We start from the raw sequence: 24,515 nt of genomic DNA on the forward strand, positions 1-24,515 counted from the left end.
TGTACAGTAGACATAGACCTGATCTTGTTGTGTGTCTGTCTGTACAGTAGACATAGACCTGATCTTGTTGTTGTGTGTCTGTCTGTACAGTAGACATAGACCTGATCTTGTTGTTGTGTGTCTGTCTGTCTGTACAGTAGACATAGACCTGATCTTGTTGTTGTGTGTCTGTCTGTACAGTAGACATAGACCTGATCTTGTTGTTGTGTGTCTGTCTGTACAGTAGACATAGACCTGATCTTGTTGTGTGTCTGTCTGTACAGTAGACATAGACCTGATCTTGTTGTGTGTCTGTCTGTACAGTAGACATAGACCTGATCTTGTTGTTGTGTGTCTGTCTGTACAGTAGACATAGACCTGATCTTGTTGTGTGTCTGTCTGTACAGTAGACATAGACCTGATATTGTTGTGTGTCTGTCTGTACAGTAGACATAGACCTGATATTGTTGTTGTGTGTCTGTCTGTCTGTACAGTAGACATAGACCTGATCTTGTTGTGTGTCTGTCTGTCTGTACAGTAGACATAGACCTGATCTTGTTGTTGTGTGTCTGTCTGTACAGTAGACATAGATCTGATCTTGTTGTGTGTCTGTCTGTACAGTAGACATAGACCTGATCTTGTTGTGTGTCTGTCTGTACAGTAGACATAGACCTGATCTTGTTGTTGTGTGTCTGTCTGTACAGTAGACATAGACCTGATCTTGTTGTTGTGTGTCTGTCTGTACAGTAGACATAGACCTGATCTTGTTGTGTGTCTGTCTGTACAGTAGACATAGACCTGATCTTGTTGTTGTGTGTCTGTCTGTACAGTAGACATAGACCTGATCTTGTTGTTGTGTGTCTGTCTGTACAGTAGACACAGACCTGATCTTGTTGTTGTGTGTCTGTCTGTCTGTACAGTAGACATAGACCTGATCTTGTTGTGTGTCTGTCTGTACAGTAGACATAGACCTGATCTTGTTGTTGTGTGTCTGTCTGTACAGTAGACATAGACCTGATCTTGTTGTGTGTCTGTCTGTACAGTAGACATAGACCTGATCTTGTTGTTGTGTGTCTGTCTGTACAGTAGACATAGACCTGATCTTGTTGTGTGTCTGTCTGTACAGTAGACATAGACCTGATCTTGTTGTGTGTCTGTCTGTACAGTAGACATAGACCTGATCTTGTTGTTGTGTGTCTGTCTGTACAGTAGACATAGACCTGATCTTGTTGTGTGTCTGTCTGTCTGTACAGTAGACATAGACCTGATCTTGTTGTTGTGTGTCTGTCTGTACAGTAGACATAGACCTGATCTTGTTGTGTGTCTGTCTGTACAGTAGACATAGACCTGATCTTGTTGTTGTGTGTCTGTCTGTACAGTAGACATAGACCCGATCTTGTTGTTGTGTGTCTGTCTGTCCAGTAGACATAGACCTGATATTGTTGTGTGTCTGTCTGTACAGTAGACATAGATCTGATCTTGTTGTGTGTCTGTCTGTACAGTAGACATAGACCTGATCTTGTTGTGTGTCTGTCTGTACAGTAGACATAGACCTGATCTTGTTGTGTGTCTGTCTGTACAGTAGACATAGACCTGATCTTGTTGTTGTGTGTCTGTCTGTACAGTAGACATAGACCTGATCTTGTTGTTGTGTGTCTGTCTGTACAGTAGACATAGACCTGATCTTGTTGTTGTGTGTCTGTCTGTACAGTAGACATAGATCTGATCTTGTTGTGTGTCTGTCTGTACAGTAGACATAGACCTGATCTTGTTGTGTGTCTGTCTGTACAGTAGACATAGACCTGATCTTGTTGTTGTGTGTCTGTCTGTACAGTAGACATAGACCTGATCTTGTTGTTGTGTGTCTGTCTGTACAGTAGACATAGACCTGATCTTGTTGTGTGTCTGTCTGTACAGTAGACATAGACCTGATCTTGTTGTGTGTCTGTCTGTACAGTAGACATAGACCTGATCTTGTTGTGTGTCTGTCTGTACAGTAGACATAGACCTGATCTTGTTGTGTGTCTGTCTGTACAGTAGACATAGACCTGATCTTGTTGTGTGTCTGTCTGTACAGTAGACATAGACCTGATCTTGTTGTTGTGTGTCTGTCTGTACAGTAGACATAGACCTGATCTTGTTGTGTGTCTGTCTGTACAGTAGACATAGACCTGATCTTGTTGTGTGTCTGTCTGTACAGTAGACATAGACCTGATCTTGTTGTGTGTCTGTCTGTACAGTAGACATAGACCTGATCTTGTTGTTGTGTGTCTGTCTGTACAGTAGACATTAGACCTGATCTTGTTGTTGTGTGTCTGTCTGTACAGTAGACATAGACCTGATCTTGTTGTTGTGTGTCTGTCTGTACAGTAGACATAGACCTGATCTTGTTGTTGCGTGTCTGTCTGTACAGTAGACATAGACCCGATCTTGTTGTTGTGTGTCTGTCTGTACAGTAGACATAGACCTGATCTTGTTGTTGTGTGTCTGTCTGTACAGTAGACATAGACCTGATCTTGTTGTGTGTCTGTCTGTACAGTAGACATAGATCTGATCTTGTTGTTGTGTGTCTGTCTGTACAGTAGACATAGATCTGATCTTGTTGTTGTGTGTCTGTCTGTACAGTAGACATAGATCTGATCTTGTTGTGTGTCTGTCTGTACAGTAGACATAGACCTGATCTTGTTGTTGTGTGTCTGTCTGTACAGTAGACATAGACCTGATCTTGTTGTTGTGTGTCTGTCTGTACAGTAGACATAGACCTGATCTTGTTGTTGTGTGTCTGTCTGTACAGTAGACATAGATCTGATCTTGTTGTGTGTCTGTCTGTACAGTAGACATAGACCTGATCTTTGTTGTTGTGTGTCTGTCTGTACAGTAGACATAGACCTGATCTTGTTGTTGTGTGTCTGTCTGTACAGTAGACATAGACCTGATCTTGTTGTGTGTCTGTCTGTACAGTAGACATAGACCTGATCTTGTTGTTGTGTGTCTGTCTGTACAGTAGACATAGACCTGATATTGTTGTCTGTCTGTACAGTAGACATAGACCTGATATTGTTGTGTGTCTGTCTGTACAGTAGACATAGACCTGATCTTGTTGTGTGTCTGTCTGTACAGTAGACATAGATCTGATCTTGTTGTGTGTCTGTCTGTACAGTAGACATAGACCTGATATTGTTGTGTCTGTCTGTACAGTAGACATAGACCTGATCTTGTTGTTGTGTGTCTGTCTGTACAGTAGACATAGATCTGATCTTGTTGTGTGTCTGTCTGTACAGTAGACATAGATCTGATCTTGTTGTGTGTCTGTCTGTACAGTAGACATAGACCTGATCTTGTTGTGTGTCTGTCTGTACAGTAGACATAGATCTGATCTTGTTGTTGTGTGTCTGTCTGTACAGTAGACTATAGACCTGATCTTGTTGTTGTGTGTCTGTCTGTACAGTAGACATAGACCTGATCTTGTTGTGTGTCTGTCTGTACAGTAGAAATAGACCTGATCTTGTTGTTGTGTGTCTGTCTGTACAGTAGACATAGAACTGATCTTGTTGTGTGTCTGTCTGTACAGTAGACATAGACCTGATCTTGTTGTTGTGTGTCTGTCTGTACAGTAGACATAGACCTGATCTTGTTGTGTGTCTGTCTGTACAGTAGACATAGATCTGATCTTGTTGTTGTGTGTCTGTCTGTACAGTAGACATAGACCTGATCTTGTTGTTGTGTGTCTGTCTGTACAGTAGACATAGACCTGTTCTTGTTGTTGTGTGTCTGTACAGTAGACATAGACCTGATCTTGTTGTTGTGTGTCTGTCTGTACAGTAGACATAGACCTGATCTTGTTGTTGTGTGTCTGTCTGTACAGTAGACATAGACCTGATCTTGTTGTTGTGTGTCTGTCTGTACAGTAGACATAGACCTGATCTTGTTGTGTGTCTGTCTGTACAGTAGACATAGACCTGATCTTGTTGTGTGTCTGTCTGTACAGTAGACATAGACCTGATCTTGTTGTGTGTCTGTCTGTACAGTAGACATAGACCTGATCTTGTTGTTGTGTGTCTGTCTGTACAGTAGACATAGACCTGATCTTGTTGTTGTGTGTCTGTCTGTACAGTAGACATAGACCTGATCTTGTTGTTGTGTGTCTGTCTGTACAGTAGACATAGACCTGATCTTGTTGTGTGTCTGTCTGTACAGTAGACATAGACCTGATCTTGTTGTGTGTCTGTCTGTACAGTAGACATAGACCTGATCTTGTTGTTGTGTGTCTGTCTGTACAGTAGACATAGACCTGATCTTGTTGTGTGTCTGTCTTGTACAGTAGACATAGACCTGATCTTGTTGTTGTGTGTCTGTCTGTACAGTAGACATAGACCTGATCTTGTTGTTGTGTGTCTGTCTGTACAGTAGACATAGACCTGATCTTGTTGTGTGTCTGTCTGTACAGTAGACATAGACCTGATCTTGTTGTTGTGTGTCTGTCTGTACAGTAGACATAGACCTGATCTTGTTGTGTGTCTGTCTGTACAGTAGACATAGACCTGATCTTGTTGTTGTGTGTCTGTCTGTACAGTAGACATAGACCTGATATTGTTGTGTGTCTGTCTGTACAGTAGACATAGACCTGATCTTGTTGTGTGTCTGTCTGTACAGTAGACATAGACCTGATATTGTTGTGTGTCTGTCTGTACAGTAGACATAGATCTGATCTTGTTGTGTGTCTGTCTGTACAGTAGACATAGACCTGATCTTGTTGTGTGTCTGTCTGTACAGTAGACATAGACCTGATCTTGTTGTGTGTCTGTCTGTACAGTAGACATAGATCTGATCTTGTTGTGTGTCTGTCTGTACAGTAGACATAGACCTGATCTTGTTGTTGTGTGTCTGTCTGTACAGTAGACATAGACCTGATCTTGTTGTGTGTCTGTCTGTACAGTAGACATAGACCTGATCTTGTTGTGTGTCTGTCTGTACAGTAGACATAGACCTGATCTTGTTTTTGTGTGTCTGTCTGTACAGTAGACATAGACCTGATCTTGTTGTTGTGTGTCTGTCTGTACAGTAGACATAGACCTGATCTTGTTGTTGTGTGTCTGTCTGTACAGTAGACATAGACCTGATCTTGTTGTTGTGTGTCTGTACAGTAGACATAGACCTGATCTTGTTGTTGTGTGTCTGTCTGTACAGTAGACATAGACCTGATCTTGTTGTGTGTCTGTCTGTCTGTACAGTAGACATAGACCTGATCTGTTGTTGTGTGTCTGTCTGTCTGTACAGTAGACATAGACCTGATCTTGTTGTTGTGTGTCTGTCTGTACAGTAGACATAGACCTGATATTGTTGTTGTGTGTCTGTACAGTAGACATAGACCTGATCTTGTTGTTGTGTGTCTGTCTGTACAGTAGACATAGACCTGATCTTGTTGTGTGTCTGTCTGTCTGTACAGTAGACATAGACCTGATCTTGTTGTTGTGTGTCTGTCTGTCTGTACAGTAGACATAGACCTGATCTTGTTGTTGTGTGTCTGTCTGTACAGTAGACATAGACCTGATATTGTTGTGTGTCTGTCTGTACAGTAGACATAGACCTGATCTTGTTGTTGTGTGTCTGTCTGTACAGTAGACATAGACCTGATCTTGTTGTGTGTCTGTCTGTACAGTAGACATAGACCTGATATTGTTGTGTGTCTGTCTGTACAGTAGACATAGACCTGATCTTGTTGTGTGTCTGTCTGTACAGTAGACATAGATCTGATCTTGTTGTGTGTCTGTCTGTACAGTAGACATAGACCTGATCTTGTTGTGTGTCTGTCTGTACAGTAGACATAGACCTGATCTTGTTGTGTGTCTGTCTGTACAGTAGACATAGATCTGATCTTGTTGTGTGTCTGTCTGTACAGTAGACATAGACCTGATCTTGTTGTGTGTCTGTCTGTACAGTAGACATAGACCTGATCTTGTTGTTGTGTGTCTGTCTGTACAGTAGACATAGACCTGATCTTGTTGTTGTGTGTCTGTCTGTACAGTAGACATAGACCTGATCTTGTTGTGTGTCTGTCTGTACAGTAGACATAGATCTGATATTGTTGTGTGTCTGTCTGTACAGTAGACATAGACCTGATCTTGTTGTGTGTCTGTCTGTACAGTAGACATAGACCTGATCTTGTTGTTGTGTGTCTGTCTGTACAGTAGACATAGACCTGATCTTGTTGTTGTGTGTCTGTCTGTACAGTAGACATAGACCTGATCTTGTTGTGTGTCTGTCTGTACAGTAGACATAGATCTGATATTGTTGTGTGTCTGTCTGTACAGTAGACATAGACCCGATCTTGTTGTGTGTCTGTCTGTACAGTAGACATAGACCTGATCTTGTTGTTGTGTGTCTGTCTGTACAGTAGACATAGACCTGATCTTGTTGTTGTGTGTCTGTCTGTACAGTAGACATAGATCTGATCTTGTTGTTGTGTGTCTGTCTGTACAGTAGACATAGACCTGATCTTGTTGTTGTGTGTCTGTCTGTCTGTACAGTAGACATAGACCTGATCTTGTTGTGTGTCTGTCTGTACAGTAGACATAGATCTGATCTTGTTGTGTGTCTGTCTGTACAGTAGACATAGATCTGATCTTGTTGTGTGTCTGTCTGTACAGTAGACATAGACCTGATCTTGTTGTGTGTCTGTCTGTACAGTAGACATAGACCTGATCTTGTTGTGTGTCTGTCTGTACAGTAGACATAGACCTGATCTTGTTGTTGTGTGTCTGTCTGTACAGTAGACATAGATCTGATCTTGTTGTTGTGTGTCTGTCTGTACAGTAGACATAGACCTGATGTTGTTGTGTGTCTGTCTGTACAGTAGACATAGACCTGATCTTGTTGTGTGTCTGTCTGTACAGTAGACATAGACCTGATCTTGTTGTTGTGTGTCTGTCTGTACAGTAGACATAGATCTGATCTTGTTGTTGTGTGTCTGTCTGTACAGTAGACATAGATCTGATCTTGTTGTGCTGTCTGTCTGTACAGTAGACATAGACCTGATCTTGTTGTGTGTCTGTCTGTACAGTAGACATAGACTCTGATCTTGTTGTGTGTCTGTCTGTACAGTAGACATAGACCTGATCTTGTTGTGTGTCTGTCTGTACAGTAGACATAGACCTGATCTTGTTGTGTGTCTGTCTGTACAGTAGACATAGACCTGATCTTGTTGTTGTGTGTCTGTCTGTACAGTAGACATAGATCTGATCTTGTTGTTGTCTGTCTGTCTGTACAGTAGACATAGACCTGATCTTGTTGTGTGTCTGTCTGTACAGTAGACATAGACCTGATCTTGTTGTGTGTCTGTCTGTACAGTAGACATAGATCTGATCTTGTTGTGTGTCTGTCTGTACAGTAGACATAGACCTGATCTTGTTGTTGTGTGTCTGTACAGTAGACATAGACCTGATCTTGTTGTGTGTCTGTCTGTACAGTAGACATAGACCTGATCTTGTTGTTGTGTGTCTGTCTGTACAGTAGACATAGACCTGATCTTGTTGTGTGTCTGTCTGTACAGTAGACATAGATCTGATCTTGTTGTTGTGTGTCTGTCTGTACAGTAGACATAGACCTGATCTTGTTGTTGTGTGTCTGTCTGTACAGTAGACATAGACCTGATCTTGTTGTTGTGTGTCTGTCTGTACAGTAGACATAGACCTGATCTTGTTGTTGTGTGTCTGTCTGTACAGTAGACATAGACCTGATCTTGTTGTGTGTCTGTCTGTACAGTAGACATAGACCTGATCTTGTTGTGTGTCTGTCTGTACAGTAGACATAGACCTGATCTTGTTGTGTGTCTGTCTGTACAGTAGACATAGACCTGATCTTGTTGTGTGTCTGTCTGTACAGTAGACATAGACCTGATCTTGTTGTGTGTCTGTCTGTACAGTAGACATAGACCTGATCTTGTTGTGTGTCTGTCTGTACAGTAGACATAGATCTGATCTTGTTGTTGTGTGTCTGTCTGTACAGTAGACATAGACCTGATCTTGTTGTGTGTCTGTCTGTACAGTAGACATAGACCTGATCTTGTTGTTGTGTGTCTGTCTGTACAGTAGACATAGACCTGATCTTGTTGTGTGTCTGTCTGTACAGTAGACATAGATCTGATCTTGTTGTTGTGTGTCTGTCTGTACAGTAGACATAGACCTGATCTTGTTGTGTGTCTGTCTGTCTGTACAGTAGATATAGACCTGATCTTGTTGTTGTGTGTCTGTCTGTACAGTAGACATAGACCTGATCTTGTTGTGTGTCTGTCTGTACAGTAGACATAGACCTGATCTTGTTGTGTGTCTGTCTGTACAGTAGACATAGACCTGATCTTGTTGTTGTGTGTCTGTCTGTACAGTAGACATAGACCTGATCTTGTTGTGTGTCTGTCTGTACAGTAGACATAGACCTGATATTGTTGTTGTGTGTCTGTCTGTACAGTAGACATAGACCTGATCTTGTTGTGTGTCTGTCTGTACAGTAGACATAGACCTGATCTTGTTGTTGTGTGTCTGTCTGTACAGTAGACATAGACCTGATCTTGTTGTTGTGTGTCTGTCTGTACAGTAGACATAGACCTGATCTTGTTGTTGTGTGTCTGTCTGTACAGTAGACATGGACCTGATCTTGTTGTGTGTCTGTCTGTACAGTAGACATAGACCTGATCTTGTTGTTGTGTGTCTGTCTGTACAGTAGATATAGACCTGATCTTGTTGTTGTGTGTCTGTCTGTACAGTAGACATAGACCTGATCTTGTTGTTGTGTGTCTGTCTGTACAGTAGACATAGACCTGATCTTGTTGTGTGTCTGTCTGTACAGTAGACATAGACCTGATCTTGTTGTTGTGTGTCTGTCTGTACAGTAGACATAGACCTGATATTGTTGTTGTGTGTCTGTCTGTACAGTAGACATAGACCTGATATTGTTGTGTGTCTGTCTGTACAGTAGACATAGACCTGATCTTGTTGTGTGTCTGTCTGTACAGTAGACATAGACCTGATCTTGTTGTGTGTCTGTCTGTACAGTAGACATAGATCTGATCTTGTTGTGTGTCTGTCTGTACAGTAGACATAGACCTGATCTTGTTGTGTGTCTGTCTGTACAGTAGACATAGACCTGATCTTGTTGTTGTGTGTCTGTCTGTACAGTAGACATAGACCTGATCTTGTTGTTGTGTGTCTGTCTGTACAGTAGACATAGACCTGATCTTGTTGTTGTGTGTCTGTCTGTACAGTAGACATAGACCTGATCTTGTTGTTGTGTGTCTGTCTGTACAGTAGACATAGATCTGATCTTGTTGTTGTGTGTCTGTCTGTACAGTAGACATAGACCTGATCTTGTTGTTGTGTGTCTGTCTGTACAGTAGACATAGACCTGATCTTGTTGTGTGTCTGTCTGTACAGTAGACATAGACCTGATCTTGTTGTTGTGTGTCTGTCTGTACAGTAGACATAGACCTGATCTTGTTGTTGTGTGTCTGTCTGTACAGTAGACATAGACCTGATCTTGTTGTTGTGTGTCTGTCTGTACAGTAGACATAGACCTGATCTTGTTGTTGTGTGTCTGTCTGTACAGTAGACATAGACCTGATCTTGTTGTGTGTCTGTCTGTACAGTAGACATAGACCTGACCTTGTTGTTGTGTGTCTGTCTGTACAGTAGACATAGACCTGACCTTGTTGTTGTGTGTCTGTCTGTACAGTAGACATAGACCTGACCTTGTTGTTGTGTGTCTGTCTGTACAGTAGACATAGATCTGATCTTGTTGTTGTGTGTCTGTCTGTCCAGGGCTGGTAACATTGTGCTCCTGCAGTTTGTGGTGGGGCTGAAACAGGCTACAGAGGATGACCTGGTCTCTGATCTGGTGGTCAATATACTCAGGGTCAGCCCTGACATCCTGCCCAGGTTCTTCAAGGAGACACAGTACTCCTTCACCCTCGCCTCAAATCTGCCTGGACGGACAACATCACTCTGCTCAAGAAGGTTTTTATGAAACTGTTTGTTTCATTGTATTATTGGGTTTTATAAAGTTATTTTGTTACGTTTCAAACCTCGGGGACAGTTCTGTCTGTAACGTTTGGTACCAACAACATAGAGAATTCTAAGCTGTATTCTATTGTGTAAATGTATAGAGATCAGACATCGCAGTGAGACGGCATACAGAAATCAACAAACAAAATGGGAATCTGCCGAGACTGTCACCATTGGCCGTCCCTTGTCTCGTCGATCATAGGCACTGTCATTTTGCTAGCTGTTGTGACTACTCTCTCCTGTCATTTCAGATCTACGAGTCTCAGCCAGAGGTATCCAAGGCCTTCCAGACCAGAGAGGTTGTCCCTCTGCCCCGCCTCCTGTCCATGGTGCTGGTGACATCACTTCCTCCCGTCTGTAACAAGGCCTTCTTCACGCAGGGCATCAACGTGAGTTCACGGGCGCCTCGCGTGTTACAGAATAATGGTTATTTAGCAGACTTTTCACTTTGGTGGTGATAACTGTTGCCCAATGTTTCCAGCTCTGGGCTGTTTACCCATCTTTCCTCTGTGTGTCTGTCCCAGTTTGCCAACGCGGTGGTGCAGCACACGACCTTGTCCCTGATGCCCTTCCTTCTGAAGAGAGCTCAGAGGAACATGGAGTTGTGTCTGGACCGCTCTGTGTGGCTCGCCTCTGATCTATACACCCCAGCCACCATGGAGGACTTCACACAGCAGTACAGGGAGGCGCTCGGGCAAGGTAACAGACTTCACACAGCGGTACAGGGAGGTAACATACAGGACTTCACACAGCGGTACAGGGAGGTAACATACAGGACTTCACACAGCGGTACAGGGAGGTAACATACAGGACTTCACACAGCGGTACAGGGAGGTAACATACAGGACTTCACACAGCGGTACAGGGAGGTAACATACAGGCCTTCACACAGCGGTACAGGGAGGTAACATACAGGACTTCACACAGCGGTACAGGGAGGTAACATACAGGACTTCACACAGCGGTACAGGGAGGTAACATACAGGACTTCACACAGCAGTACAGGGAGGTAACATACAGGACTTCACACAGCGGTACAGGACTTCACACAGCAGTACAGGGAGGTAACATACAGGACTTCACACAGCGGTACAGGGAGGTAACATACAGGACTTCACACAGCGGTACAGGGAGGTAACATACAGGACTTCACACAGCAGTACAGGGAGGTAACATACAGGACTTCACACAGCGGTACAGGGAGGTAACATACAGGACTTCACACAGCGGTACAGGGAGGTAACATACAGGACTTCACACAGCGGTACAGGGAGGTAACATACAGGACTTCACACAGCGGTACAGGGAGGCACTCGGCAAGGTAACAGACTTCACACAGCGGTACAGGGAGGTAACATACAGGACTTCACACAGCAGTACAGGGAGGTAACATACAGGACTTCACACAGCGGTACAGGGAGGTAACATACAGGACTTCACACAGCAGTACAGGGAGGTAACATACAGGACTTCACACAGCGGTACAGGACTTTCACACAGCAGTACAGGGAGGTAACATACAGGACTTCACACAGCGGTACAGGGAGGTAACATACAGGACTTCACACAGCGGTACAGGAGGTAACATACAGGACTTCACACAGCAGTACAGGGAGGTAACATACAGGACTTCACACAGCGGTACAGGGAGGTAACATACAGGACTTCACACAGCGGTACAGGACTTCACACAGCGGTACAGGGAGGCACTCGGCAAGGTAACAGACTTCACACAGCGGTACAGGGAGGTAAACATACAGGACTTCACACAGCGGTACAGGGAGGTAACATACAGGACTTCACACAGCGGTACAGGGAGGTAACATACAGGACTTCACACAGCGGTACAGGGAGGTAACATACAGGCCTTCACACAGCGGTACAGGGAGGTAACATACAGGACTTCACACAGCGGTACAGGGAGGTAACATACAGGACTTCACACAGCGGTACAGGGAGGTAACATACAGGACTTCACACAGCGGTACAGGGAGGTAAACATACAGGACTTCACACAGCGGTACAGGAGGTAACATACAGGACTTCACACAGCGGTACAGGGAGGTAACATACAGGACTTCACACAGCGGTACAGGGAGGTAACATACAGGACTTCACACAGCGGTACAGGACTTCACACAGCGGTACAGGGAGGTAACATACAGGACTTCACACAGCAGTACAGGGAGGTAACATACAGGACTTCACACAGCGGTACAGGACTTCACACAGCGGTACAGGGAGGTAACATACAGGACTTCACACAGCGGTACAGGGAGGTAACATACAGGACTTCACACAGCAGTACAGGGGAGGTAACATACAGGACTTCACACAGCGGTACAGGGAGGTAACATACAGGACTTCACACAGCGGTACAGGGAGGTAACATACAGGACTTCACACAGCGGTACAGGGAGGTAACATACAGGACTTCACACAGCGGTACAGGGAGGTAACATACAGGACTTCACACAGCGGTACAGGGAGGTAACATACAGGACTTCACACAGCGGTAAGGGGAGGTAACATACAGGACTTCACACAGCGGTACAGGAGGTAACATACAGGACTTCACACAGCAGTACAGGGAGGTATCATACAGGACTTCACACAGCGGTACAGGACTTCACACAGCAGTACAGGGAGGTAACATACAGGACTTCACACAGCAGTACAGGGAGGTAACATACAGGCCTTCACACAGCGGTACAGGACTTCACACAGCGGTACAGGAGGTAACATACAGGACTTCACACAGCGGTACAGGACTTCACACAGCGGTACAGGGAGGTAACATACAGGACTTCACACAGCGGTACAGGGAGGTAACATACAGGACTTCACACAGCGGTACAGGGAGGTAACATACAGGACTTCACACAGCGGTACAGGGAGGTAACATACAGGACTTCACACAGCAGTACAGGACTTCACACAGCGGTACAGGGAGGTAACATACAGGACTTCACACAGCGGTACAGGACTTCACACAGCGGTACAGGGAGGTAACATACAGGACTTCACACAGCGGTACAGGACTTCACACAGCGGTACAGGGAGGTAAACATACAGGACTTCACACAGCAGTACAGGGAGGTAACATACAGGACTTCACACAGCGGTACAGGGAGGTAAACATACAGGACTTCACACAGCGGTACAGGGAGGTAACATACAGGACTTCACACAGCGGTACAGGGAGGTAACATACAGGACTTCACACAGCGGTACAGGGAGGTAACATACAGGACTTCACACAGCGGTACAGGGAGGTAACATACAGGACTTCACACAGCAGTACAGGGAGGTAACATACAGGACTTCACACAGCAGTACAGGGAGGTAACATACAGGACTTCACACAGCAGTACAGGGAGGTAACATACAGGACTTCACACAGCAGTACAGGGAGGTAACATACAGGACTTCACACAGCGGTACAGGACTTCACACAGCGGTACAGGGAGGTAACATACAGGACTTCACACAGCGGTACAGGGAGGTAACATACAGGACTTCACACAGCGGTACAGGGAGGTAACATACAGGACTTCACACAGCGGTACAGGGAGGTAACATACAGGACTTCACACAGCGGTACAGGGAGGTAACATACAGGACTTCACACAGCGGTACAGGGAGGTAACATACAGGACTTCACACAGCGGTACAGGGAGGTAACATACAGGACTTCACACAGCGGTACAGGGAGGTAACATACAGGACTTCACACAGCGGTACAGGGAGGTAACATACAGGACTTCACACAGCGGTACAGGGAGGTAACATACAGGACTTCACACAGCGGTACAGGGAGGTAACATACAGGACTTCACACAGCGGTACAGGGAGGTAACATACGGGACTTCACACAGCAGTACAGGGAGGTAACATACAGGACTTCACACAGCGGTACAGGGAGGTAACATACAGGACTTCACACAGCGGTACAGGGAGGTATCATACAGGACTTCACACAGCGGTACAGGGAGGTATCATACAGGACTTCACACAGCGGTACAGGGAGGTAACATACAGGACTTCACACAGCAGTACAGGGAGGTAACATACAGGACTTCACACAGCGGTACAGGGAGGTAACATACAGGACTTACACAGCAGTACAGGGAGGTAACATACAGGACTTCACACAGCGGTACAGGACTTCACACAGCGGTACAGGACTTCACACAGCAGTACAGGGAGGTATCATACAGGACTTCACACAGCGGTACAGGAGGTATCATACAGGACTTCACACAGCGGTACAGGGAGGTAACATACAGGACTTCACACAGCGGTACAGGACTTCACACAGCGGTACAGGGAGGTAACATACAGGACTTCACACAGCAGTACAGGGAGGTAACATACAGGACTTCACACAGCGGTACAGGGGAGGTATCATACAGGACTTCACACAGCGGTACAGGGAGGTATCATACAGGACTTCACACAGCGGTACAGGGGAGGTATCATACAGGACTTCACACAGCGGTACAGGACTTCACACAGCGGTACAGGGAGGTAACATACAGGACTTCACACAGCGGTACAGGGAGGTAACATACAGGACTTCACACAGCAGTACAGGGAGGTAACATACAGGACTTCACACAGCGGTACAGGACTTCACACAGCGGTACAGGGAGGTAACATACAGGACTTCACACAGCGGTACAGGGAGGTAACATACAGGACTTCACACAGCAGTACAGGACTTCACACAGCGGTACAGGGAGGTATCATACAGGACTTCACACAGCGGTACAGGGAGGTAACATACAGGACTTCACACAGCGGTACAGGGAGGTAACATACAGGACTTCACACAGCAGTACAGGACTTCACACAGCGGTACAGGGAGGTAACATACAGGACTTCACACAGCGGTACAGGACTTCACACAGCGGTACAGGGAGGTAACATACAGGACTTCACACAGCAGTACAGGGAGGTAACATACAGGACTTCACACAGCGGTACAGGACTTCACACAGCGGTACAGGGAGGTAACATACAGGACTTCACACAGCAGTACAGGGAGGTAACATACAGGACTTCACACAGCGGTACAGGGAGGTATCATACAGGACTTCACACAGCGGTACAGGGAGGTATCATACAGGACTTCACACAGCGGTACAGGGAGGTATCATACAGGACTTCACACAGCGGTACAGGACTTCACACAGCGGTACAGGAGGTAACATACAGGACTTCACACAGCCCGGTACAGGGAGGTAACATACAGGACTTCACACAGCAGTACAGGGAGGTAACATACAGGACTTCACACAGCGGTACAGGACTTCAACACAGCGGTACAGGGAGGTAACATACAGGACTTCACACAGCGGTACAGGGAGGTAACATACAGGACTTCACACAGCAGTACAGGACTTCACACAGCGGTACAGGGAGGTATCATACAGGACTTCACACAGCGGTACAGGGAGGTAACATACAGGACTTCACACAGCGGTACAGGGAGGTAACATACAGGACTTCACACAGCAGTACAGGACTTCACACAGCGGTACAGGGAGGTAACATACAGGACTTCACACAGCGGTACAGGACTTCACACAGCGTGTACAGGGAGGTAACATACAGGACTTCACACAGCAGTACAGGGAGGTAACATACAGGACTTCACACAGCGGTACAGGGAGGTAACATACAGGACTTCACACAGCGGTACAGGGAGGTAACATACAGGACTTCACACAGCGGTACAGGACTTCACACAGCGGTACAGGGAGGTAACATACAGGACTTCACACAGCAGTACAGGGAGGTAACATACAGGACTTCACACAGCGGTACAGGACTTCACACAGCGGTACAGGGAGGTAACATACAGGACTTCACACAGCGGTACAGGGAGGTAACATACAGGACTTCACACAGCAGTACAGGGAGGTAACATACAGGACTTCACACAGCGGTACAGGGGAGGTAACATACAGGACTTCACACAGCGGTACAGGGAGGTAAACATACAGGACTTCACACAGCGGTACAGGGAGGTAACATACAGGACTTCACACAGCGGTACAGGGAGGTAACATACAGGACTTCACACAGCAGTACAGGGAGGTAACATACAGGACTTCACACAGCAGTACAGGACTTCACACAGCGGTACAGGGAGGTAACATACAGGACTTCACACAGCGGTACAGGGAGGTAACATACAGGACTTCACACAGCGGTACAGGGAGGTAACATACAGGACTTCACACAGCGGTACAGGGGAGGTAACATACAGGACTTCACACAGCGGTACAGGAGGTAACATACAGGACTTCACAGCGGTACAGGGAGGTAACATACAGGACTTCACACAGCGGTACAGGACTTCACACAGCAGTACAGGGAGGTACAGGTAGGTAACATACAGGACTTCACACAGCAGTACAGGGAGGTAACATACAGGACTTCACACAGCGGTACAGGGAGGTAACATACAGGACTTCACACAGCGGTACAGGGAGGTATTATACAGGACTTCACACAGCGGTACAGGGAGGTATCATACAGGACTTCACACAGCGGTACAGGGAGGTAACATACAGGACTTCACACAGCAGTACAGGGAGGTAACATACAGGACTTCACACAGCGGTACAGGGAGGTAACATACAGGACTTCACACAGCAGTACAGGGAGGTAACATACAGGACTTCACACAGCGGTACAGGACTTCACACAGCGGTACAGGACTTCACACAGCGGTACAGGACTTCACACAGCAGTACAGGGAGGTATCATACAGGACTTCACACAGCGGTACAGGGAGGTATCATACAGGACTTCACACAGCGGTACAGGGAGGTAACATACAGGACTTCACACAGCGGTACAGGGAGGTAACATACAGGACTTCACACAGCGGTACAGGACTTCACACAGCGGTACAGGGAGGTAACATACAGGACTTCACACAGCGGTACAGGGAGGTAACATACAGGACTTCACACAGCAGTACAGGGAGGTAACATACAGGACTTCACACAGCGGTACAGGGAGGTAACATACAGGACTTCACACAGCAGTACAGGGAGGTAAACATACAGGACTTCACACAGCGGTACAGGACTTCACACAGCGGTACAGGGAGGTATCATACAGGACTTCACACAGCGGTACAGGGAGGTAACATACAGGACTTCACACAGCGGTACAGGGAGGTAACATACAGGACTTCACACAGCGGTACAGGGAGGTAACATACAGGACTTCACACAGCGGTACAGGGAGGTAACATACAGGACTTCACACAGCGGTACAGGGAGGTATCATACAGGACTTCACACAGCGGTACAGGGAGGTAACATACAGGACTTCACACACAGCGGTACAGGGAGGTATCATACAGGACTTCACACAGCGGTACAGGGAGGTAACATACAGGACTTCACACAGCGGTACAGGGAGGTAACATACAGGACTTCACACAGCGGTACAGGGGAGGTAACATACAGGACTTCACACAGCAGTACAGGGGAGGTAACATACAGGACTTCACACAGCGGTACAGGACTTCACACAGCGGTACAGGGAGGTAACATACAGGCCTTCACACAGCAGTACAGGGAGGTAACATAAAGGACTTCACACAGCGGTACAGGGAGGTAACATACAGGACTTCACACAGCAGTACAGGGAGGTAACATACAGGACTTCACACAGCGGTACAGGACTTCACACAGCGGTACAGGGAGGTAACATACAGGACTTCACACAGCAGTACAGGGAGGTAACATACAGGACTTCACACAGCGGTACAGGGAGGTAACATACAGGACTTCACACAGCGGTACAGGACTTCACACAGCGGTACAGGGAGGTAACATACAGGACTTCACACAGCGGTACAGGGAGGTAACATACAGGACTTCACACAGCGGGTACAGGGAGGTAACATACAGGACTTCACACAGCGGTACAGGGAGGTAACGTACAGGACTTCACACAGCGGTACAGGACTTCACACAGCAGTACAGGGAGGTAACATAGACTTTTATGTTTACTGTAGTTATATTGTATATACTGTATGTTGACTTTGTCTAAACTCCTGTCTGTAGTCTGTCTGCCTTGTCTGTCTGTCTGTAGTCTGTCTGTATATGTATCTATTGCTGGCAGCACTAATTCACTTAGTGAAATTCCAGGTTTGTGTAAATGTACTTGGAGAATAAAAGTGATTCTGTAGATTTAGTACTGTAGTCCTACTGTAGTACTGTAAACCTACTGTACTACTGTGGACCTACTGTACTACTGTGGAGCTACTGGGAAAGACAACATACAGTCGACCTCCTACCTACTGTAGTACTGTGGACCTACTGTAGAACTGTGGACCTACTGTAGGACTGTGGACCTACTGTAGAACTGTGGACCTACTGGGGTAGACAACATACAGTAGACCTCCTAGCTACTAAACTAAATGCAATACTGCCCATGTAGAGCCAATGATAAGCACCTTTTATCTGACTGAATGACCACTCTGCACCAGCAAACAGGTTCTCTCACACTGACTGCTGCACAACGTCAACAGAGTGAAGGAGATCAACTGAACTCAGGGGGGGGGGCGTCCATGTTCTCTCTGTAGGTTCTACCGGACATGACCAGCATCGTGTCCAAATGGCAGTCGCTGACCAAGAAGGAGAAAGGAGGGAAGGAAGGGAAGAAGGAAGGAGATGTCAAAGAGGAGGCAGCTAAAGTTCAACAACCTGGTAGATGTCTTATATTCTAATATATTTACAGTCAGTGGATTGTTCTCTTCCTTAGAATTATAATTCTAACTCTCTCTTCATACATCGTGGAAATAGACCTAGTCCTTAACCAATATGGTGTTTTTCCTCATTTCTATATTGTCCTGACTAACTCTCTTTAATTGAACAAGGGGTGACTGACTGACTCTCTCCTGTCTCTCTCTTCCCGTGCGTCTGTCTGTTTGTCTGTCGCATCTGTTTGTCTGTCGCATCTGTCTGTCTGTCTCTACTGTCTGTCTCTACTGTCTGTCTCTACTGTCTGTCTCTACTGTCTGTCTCTACTGTCTGTCTCATCTGTCTGTCTCTACTGTCTGTCTCATCTGTCTGTCTCTACTGTCTGTCTCATCTGTCTGTCTGTCTCTACTGTCTGTCTCTACTGTCTGTCTCTACTGTCTGTCTCTACTGTCTGTCTCTACTGTCTGTCGCATCTGTCTGTCGCATCTGTCTGTCTCTACTGTCTGTCTCTACTGTCTGTCTCATCTGTCTGTCTCTCTCTCTTTCCCATCTCTCTGTCTTTCCCATCTATCTGTCTGTCTGTCTTTCCCATCTATCTGTCTGTCTGTCTTTCCCATCTATCTGTCTGTCTGTCTTTCCCGTCTGTCTGTCTCGTCTTTCCCGTCTGTCTGTCTGTCTGTCTCGTCTTTCCCGTCTGTCTGTCTGTCTTTCCCGTCTGTCTGTCTGTCTCTCCCGTCTGTCTGTCTTTCCCGTCTGTCTGTCTGTCTGTCTGTCTGTCTCTCCCGTCTGTCTCGTCTTTCCCGTCTGTCTGTCTTTCCCGTCTGTCTCGTCTTTCCCGTCTGTCTGTCTTTCCCGTCTGTCTGTCTGTCTGTCTGTCTGTCTCTCCCATCTGTCTCTGTCTCTCCTTTCTCCTCCAGCCCCGTCAGTCCCCGAGTCTCCAGGAGGTCATCCTCCTGAAGGCCCTCATCCTTCAGGTCATGTGTCTCTACCAGAAGGTGGTACCCCATCTGGTCAGCCAGAGCAAGTTTGACTTCAGCAAGCTGCTCGAAAGGTACTGCTCTATAAACTCTATGGATGGACGATCGATTGATTCATCGATTGATTGATCTGTTAAAAATATGGAAGTTGCCGCCTTGATGTACTAACAGAATGTTAAAATCCATTAATTTGCCTTCCGTTCTGTTACTACATTAACACAACTTCTGTATTATCCCATCGTTCTGAGTATCCATACTGCTATCCAAAAAGGCCTGTGAAATCATCCACTGATTGTGTCAATCTTCAGGGATCATGTCCAAGTAAATGTTTAGTTTTAAAGGTATTGTATTTTGTCTCTCTCTCCAGGTATCGTGTCAGAGAAAGGTATGAGAGAGGAGGTCCCTCCAGTCCTTCAACACCAGATACTACAACTGGCCCTTGACCTGCCGGCCAGCAGATTCTCCTGGTTCAGAGTTCAGGTGAGACCGTTATAGATCGGGGTGTGTTTGCTGTTATCACCTGGTTCAGGGGAGCTTCTAGACCTGGTTCAGGGGAACTTCTAGACCTGCTTCACCTGGTTCAGGGGAGCTTCTAGACCTGGTTCAGGGGAACTTCTAGACCTGCTTCACCTGGTACAGGTGAGCATCCAGACCAGCAAGTTATCACCTGGTTCAGGGGAGCTTCTAGACCAGCAAGTTATCACCTGGTTCACCTGGTTCAGGGGAGCTAATATCCCCTATAAGGAGCATGGAACAGACCAGGGGTTGTACTGTCTGCCATCTCCTAGAGGGGTTTCAAAGGAAAGGTGAGACTATGGCAACAGTAAATGGCTGTTATTTTCAGGGGCCCAACTTTGGTTTTTGGAAGTGGTAGGGACATAACCTTGCAGGGATCTGGGGGGGCTCTCTCAGGTAATTTGTTAACCTCCCCCTGTTATTGTAATGGTGAGAAGTTGCCAGAGGGCGCCAGAGGCGGGCCGGTGGCGCCAGAGGGCGGGCCGGTGGCGCCAGAGGGCGGGCCGGTGGCGCCAGAGGGCGGGCCGGTGGCGCCAGAGGGCGGGCCGGTGGCGCCAGAGGGCGGGCCGGTGGCGCCGGGAAGGCGCTGTGATTCATATCATAGGCATAAGCTGTAGTGCTCTTTTTACTTGTACACAATATAGCTGGATCGCCCCGTCCTGCCCCCTAAGGGCCCACCGCCCTACAGCAACCCAACACACCCCACTCAGCTTTAGGATCTTAGAGAAACATTCATTATTGGTTCCAGGTGTGTTAGGTCGAAGCCAGAGTGTCAACCTCAGTCCTGGCCCAGGTCAGACCCCCCCCAGGGCCAGGACTGAGCAGCCCAGCAGCTAGGGATTGCCTAAATAGGTATCTCCCCTGACGTGGGCATGTTGTCAATACAGACTCCTGTAGTCGTATAGTATTCCATATAGGGCATCCAAACCCTATGAAAGTTGCACAGTGTACCCTTAATCTGGTAATAAATCAAATCTAGTGATATATATACATATATACATATACAGTACCGGTCTTTATTTTTACTATTTTCATTGTAGAATAATAGTGAAGACATCAAAACTATGAAATTACACATATGGAATTATGTTAAAAAAAAATATGTAAAAATAAAAAATTGTCACTCTTTGCCTTGATGACAGTTTTGCACACTCTTGGCATTCTCTCAACCATCTTCACCTGGAATGCTTTTCCAACAGTCTTGGAGTTCTCACATATGCTGAGCACTTGTTGGCTGCTTTTCCTTCACTCTGCGGTCCAACTCATCCAAACCATCTCAATTGGGTTGAGGTCGGGTAATTGTGGAGGCCAGGTCATCTGATGCAGCACCCTGCTTCTTGGTCAAATAGCCCTTACACAGCCTGGAGGTGTGTTGGGTCATTGTCCTGTTGAAAAACAAATGATAGTCCCACTAAGCCCAAACCAGATGGGATGGCATATCGCTGCAGAATGCTGTGATAGCCATGCTGGTTAAGCGTGCCTTGAAATCTAAACAAATCACTAATAGTGTCACCAGCAAAGCACCATCACACCTCCTCCTCCATGCTTCACGGTGGGAACCACACATGCGGAGATCATCCGTTCACCTACTCTGTGTCTCACGCTCTGAGGTGTCTGTATGATCCTTCAGCATGCCTCTTTTTGCATCACAGTGCAATAATAAAACTGGGGGGGGGACAAAATGCAATTTCAGAATGTGTGTGTGTGTGGGGGGGGGGTCATGTCTCCCCAGTGAAAGTTTTGTCCCTGGTTATTTGTGAAGTCTCCTTTTCATAACCTTGTAGTCATTCCATTTTGCTCCTTGTGTTGTCTCTGTCAGGATCATGTGGAGACAGGCTCTGGGGAGATGTCTGTGTTCTTCTTGCTCCTCAAGATGTTTGTGAGCAGCACCAACAGCCACCTGAAGATCTCCACCAAGAAACTGGTGGTGAAGGTGAGCAGACCTACTGCCTCAGTTCCGTCCGGGTTTCAATCACACACTGGCTTTGTCCTAAATGGCACTCCGTTCTCTAACATAGTGTACTACTTTTGACCAGTGGTGTAAAGTACTTAAGTAAAAAATACTTTAAAGTACTACTTATGTCATTTTTTGGGGGGTATCTGTACTTTACTATTTATATATATATATATTTTTTTACTATTGATAACTTTTACTTCACTACATTCAGAATGAAAATAATGTCTGTACATTTTCCTTGACACCTAAAAGTACTCGTTACATGTAGAATGCTTAGCAGAACAGGAAAATGGTCAAATTCACACACTTATCAAGAGAACATCCCTGGTCGTCCCTACTGTCTCTGATCTGGAGGACTCACTAAACAGAGAACATCCCTGGTCATCCCTACTGCCTCTGATCTGGAGGACTCACTAAACAGAGAACATCCCTGGTCGTCCCTACTGCCTCTGATCTGGAGGACTCACTAAACAGAGAACATCCCTGGTCATCCCTACTGCCTCTGATCTGGAGGACTCACTAAACAGAGAACATCCCTGGTCATCCCTACTGCCTCTGATCTGGAGGACTCACTAAACAGAGAACATCCCTGGTCGTCCCTACTACCTCTGATCTGGAGGACTCACTAAACAGAGAACATCCCTGGTCATCCCTACTGCCTCTGATCTGGAGGACTCACTAAACAGAGAACATCCCTGGTCATCCCTACTGCCTCTGATCTGGAGGACTCACTAAACAGAGAACATCCCTGGTCATCCCTACTGCCTCTGATCTGGAGGACTCACTAAACAGAGAACATCTCTGGTCGTCCCTACAGCCTCTGATCTGGAGGACTCACTAAACAGAGAACATCCCTGGTCATCCCTACTGCCTCTGATCTGGAGGACTCACTAAACAGAGAATATCCCTGGTCATCCCTACTGCCTCTGATCTGGAGGACTCACTAAACAGAGAACATCCCTGGTCGTCCCTACTACCTCTGATCTGGAGGACTCACTAAACAGAGAACATCCCTGGTCATCCCTACTGCCTCTGATCTGGAGGACTCACTAAACAGAGAACATCTCTGGTCGTCCCTACAGCCTCTGATCTGGAGGACTCACTAAACAGAGAACATCCCTGGTCATCCCTACTGCCTCTGATCTGGAGGACTCACTAAACAGAGAACATCCCTGGTCATCCCTACTGCCTCTGATCTGGAGGACTCACTAAACAGAGAACATCCCAGGTCGTCCCTACTGCCTCTGATCTGGAGGACTCACTAAACAGAGAACATCCCTGGTCATCCCTACTGCCTCTGATCTGGAGGACTCACTAAACAGAGAACATCCCTGGTCATCCCTACTGCCTCTGATCTGGAGGACTCACTAAACAGAGAACATCCCTGGTCGTCCCTACTACCTCTGATCTGGAGGACTCACTAAACAGAGAACATCCCTGGTCATCCCTACTGCCTCTGATCTGGAGGACTCACTAAACAGAGAACATCCCAGGTCGTCCCTACTGCCTCTGATCTGGAGGACTCACTAAACAGAGAACATCCCTGGTCATCCCTACTGCCTCTGATCTGGAGGACTCACTAAACAGAGAACATCCCTGGTCGTCCCTACTGTATCTGATCTGGAGGACTCACTAAACAGAGAACATCCCTGGTCATCCCTACTGCCTCTGATCTGGAGGACTCACTAAACAGAGAACATCCCTGGTCATCCCTACTGCCTCTGATCTGGAGGACTCACTAAACAGAGAACATCCCTGGTCGTCCCTACTGCCTCTGATCTGGAGGACTCACTAAACAGAGAATACCCCTGGTCGTCCCTACTGTATCTGATCTGGAGGACTCACTAAACAGAGAACATCCCTGGTCATCCCTACTGCCTCTGATCTGGAGGACTCACTAAACACAAATGCTTTGTTTGTAAATGTGTTCCCCTGGCTATCCGTAAAATAACAAAAACGAGAAAATCGTGTTGTCTGGTTTGCTTAATATAAGGAATTTGAAGTGATTTATACTTTTACTTTTGATACTTAAGTATATTTCAAACCAAATACTTTGACTTTTACTCAAGTTGTATTTTACTGCGTGACATTCACTTTTCCGTGAATAATTTTCTATTAAATAATCTTTTTCTTTTACCCAAGTATGACAATTTAATACTTTTTCCACCTCTGCTTTTGACCAGGGCCCATAGTGGGTCAAAAGTAGTGCCCTATATAGGGAATTTAGTATACCCACTGACTCGTTTGAATGTGCCCAACGTAGTAAAATGAATTGGGGTGTATTTATTAAATACATCTA

General features: G+C 46.2%; 1 protein-coding gene across 1 annotated transcript in view; it reads left to right on the plus strand.

The window, feature by feature from the left end:
- Positions 1-24,515, plus strand: part of LOC106613349 (URB1 ribosome biogenesis homolog) — an 86,085-nt gene that overhangs the window by 17,200 nt on the left and 44,370 nt on the right. The window contains 8 exon segments of the mRNA XM_045687048.1: positions 9,789-9,931; positions 9,934-9,983; positions 10,283-10,420; positions 10,556-10,750; positions 18,649-18,759; positions 19,684-19,801; positions 20,111-20,223; positions 22,079-22,192. Of these exon segments, the coding sequence (XP_045543004.1) occupies positions 9,789-9,931; positions 9,934-9,983; positions 10,283-10,420; positions 10,556-10,750; positions 18,649-18,759; positions 19,684-19,801; positions 20,111-20,223; positions 22,079-22,192 (982 nt within the window).

The sequence above is a fragment of the Salmo salar genome, chromosome ssa09 (genome assembly GCF_905237065.1).
Source record: "Salmo salar chromosome ssa09, Ssal_v3.1, whole genome shotgun sequence".
Lineage (NCBI taxonomy): Eukaryota > Metazoa > Chordata > Actinopteri > Salmoniformes > Salmonidae > Salmo > Salmo salar.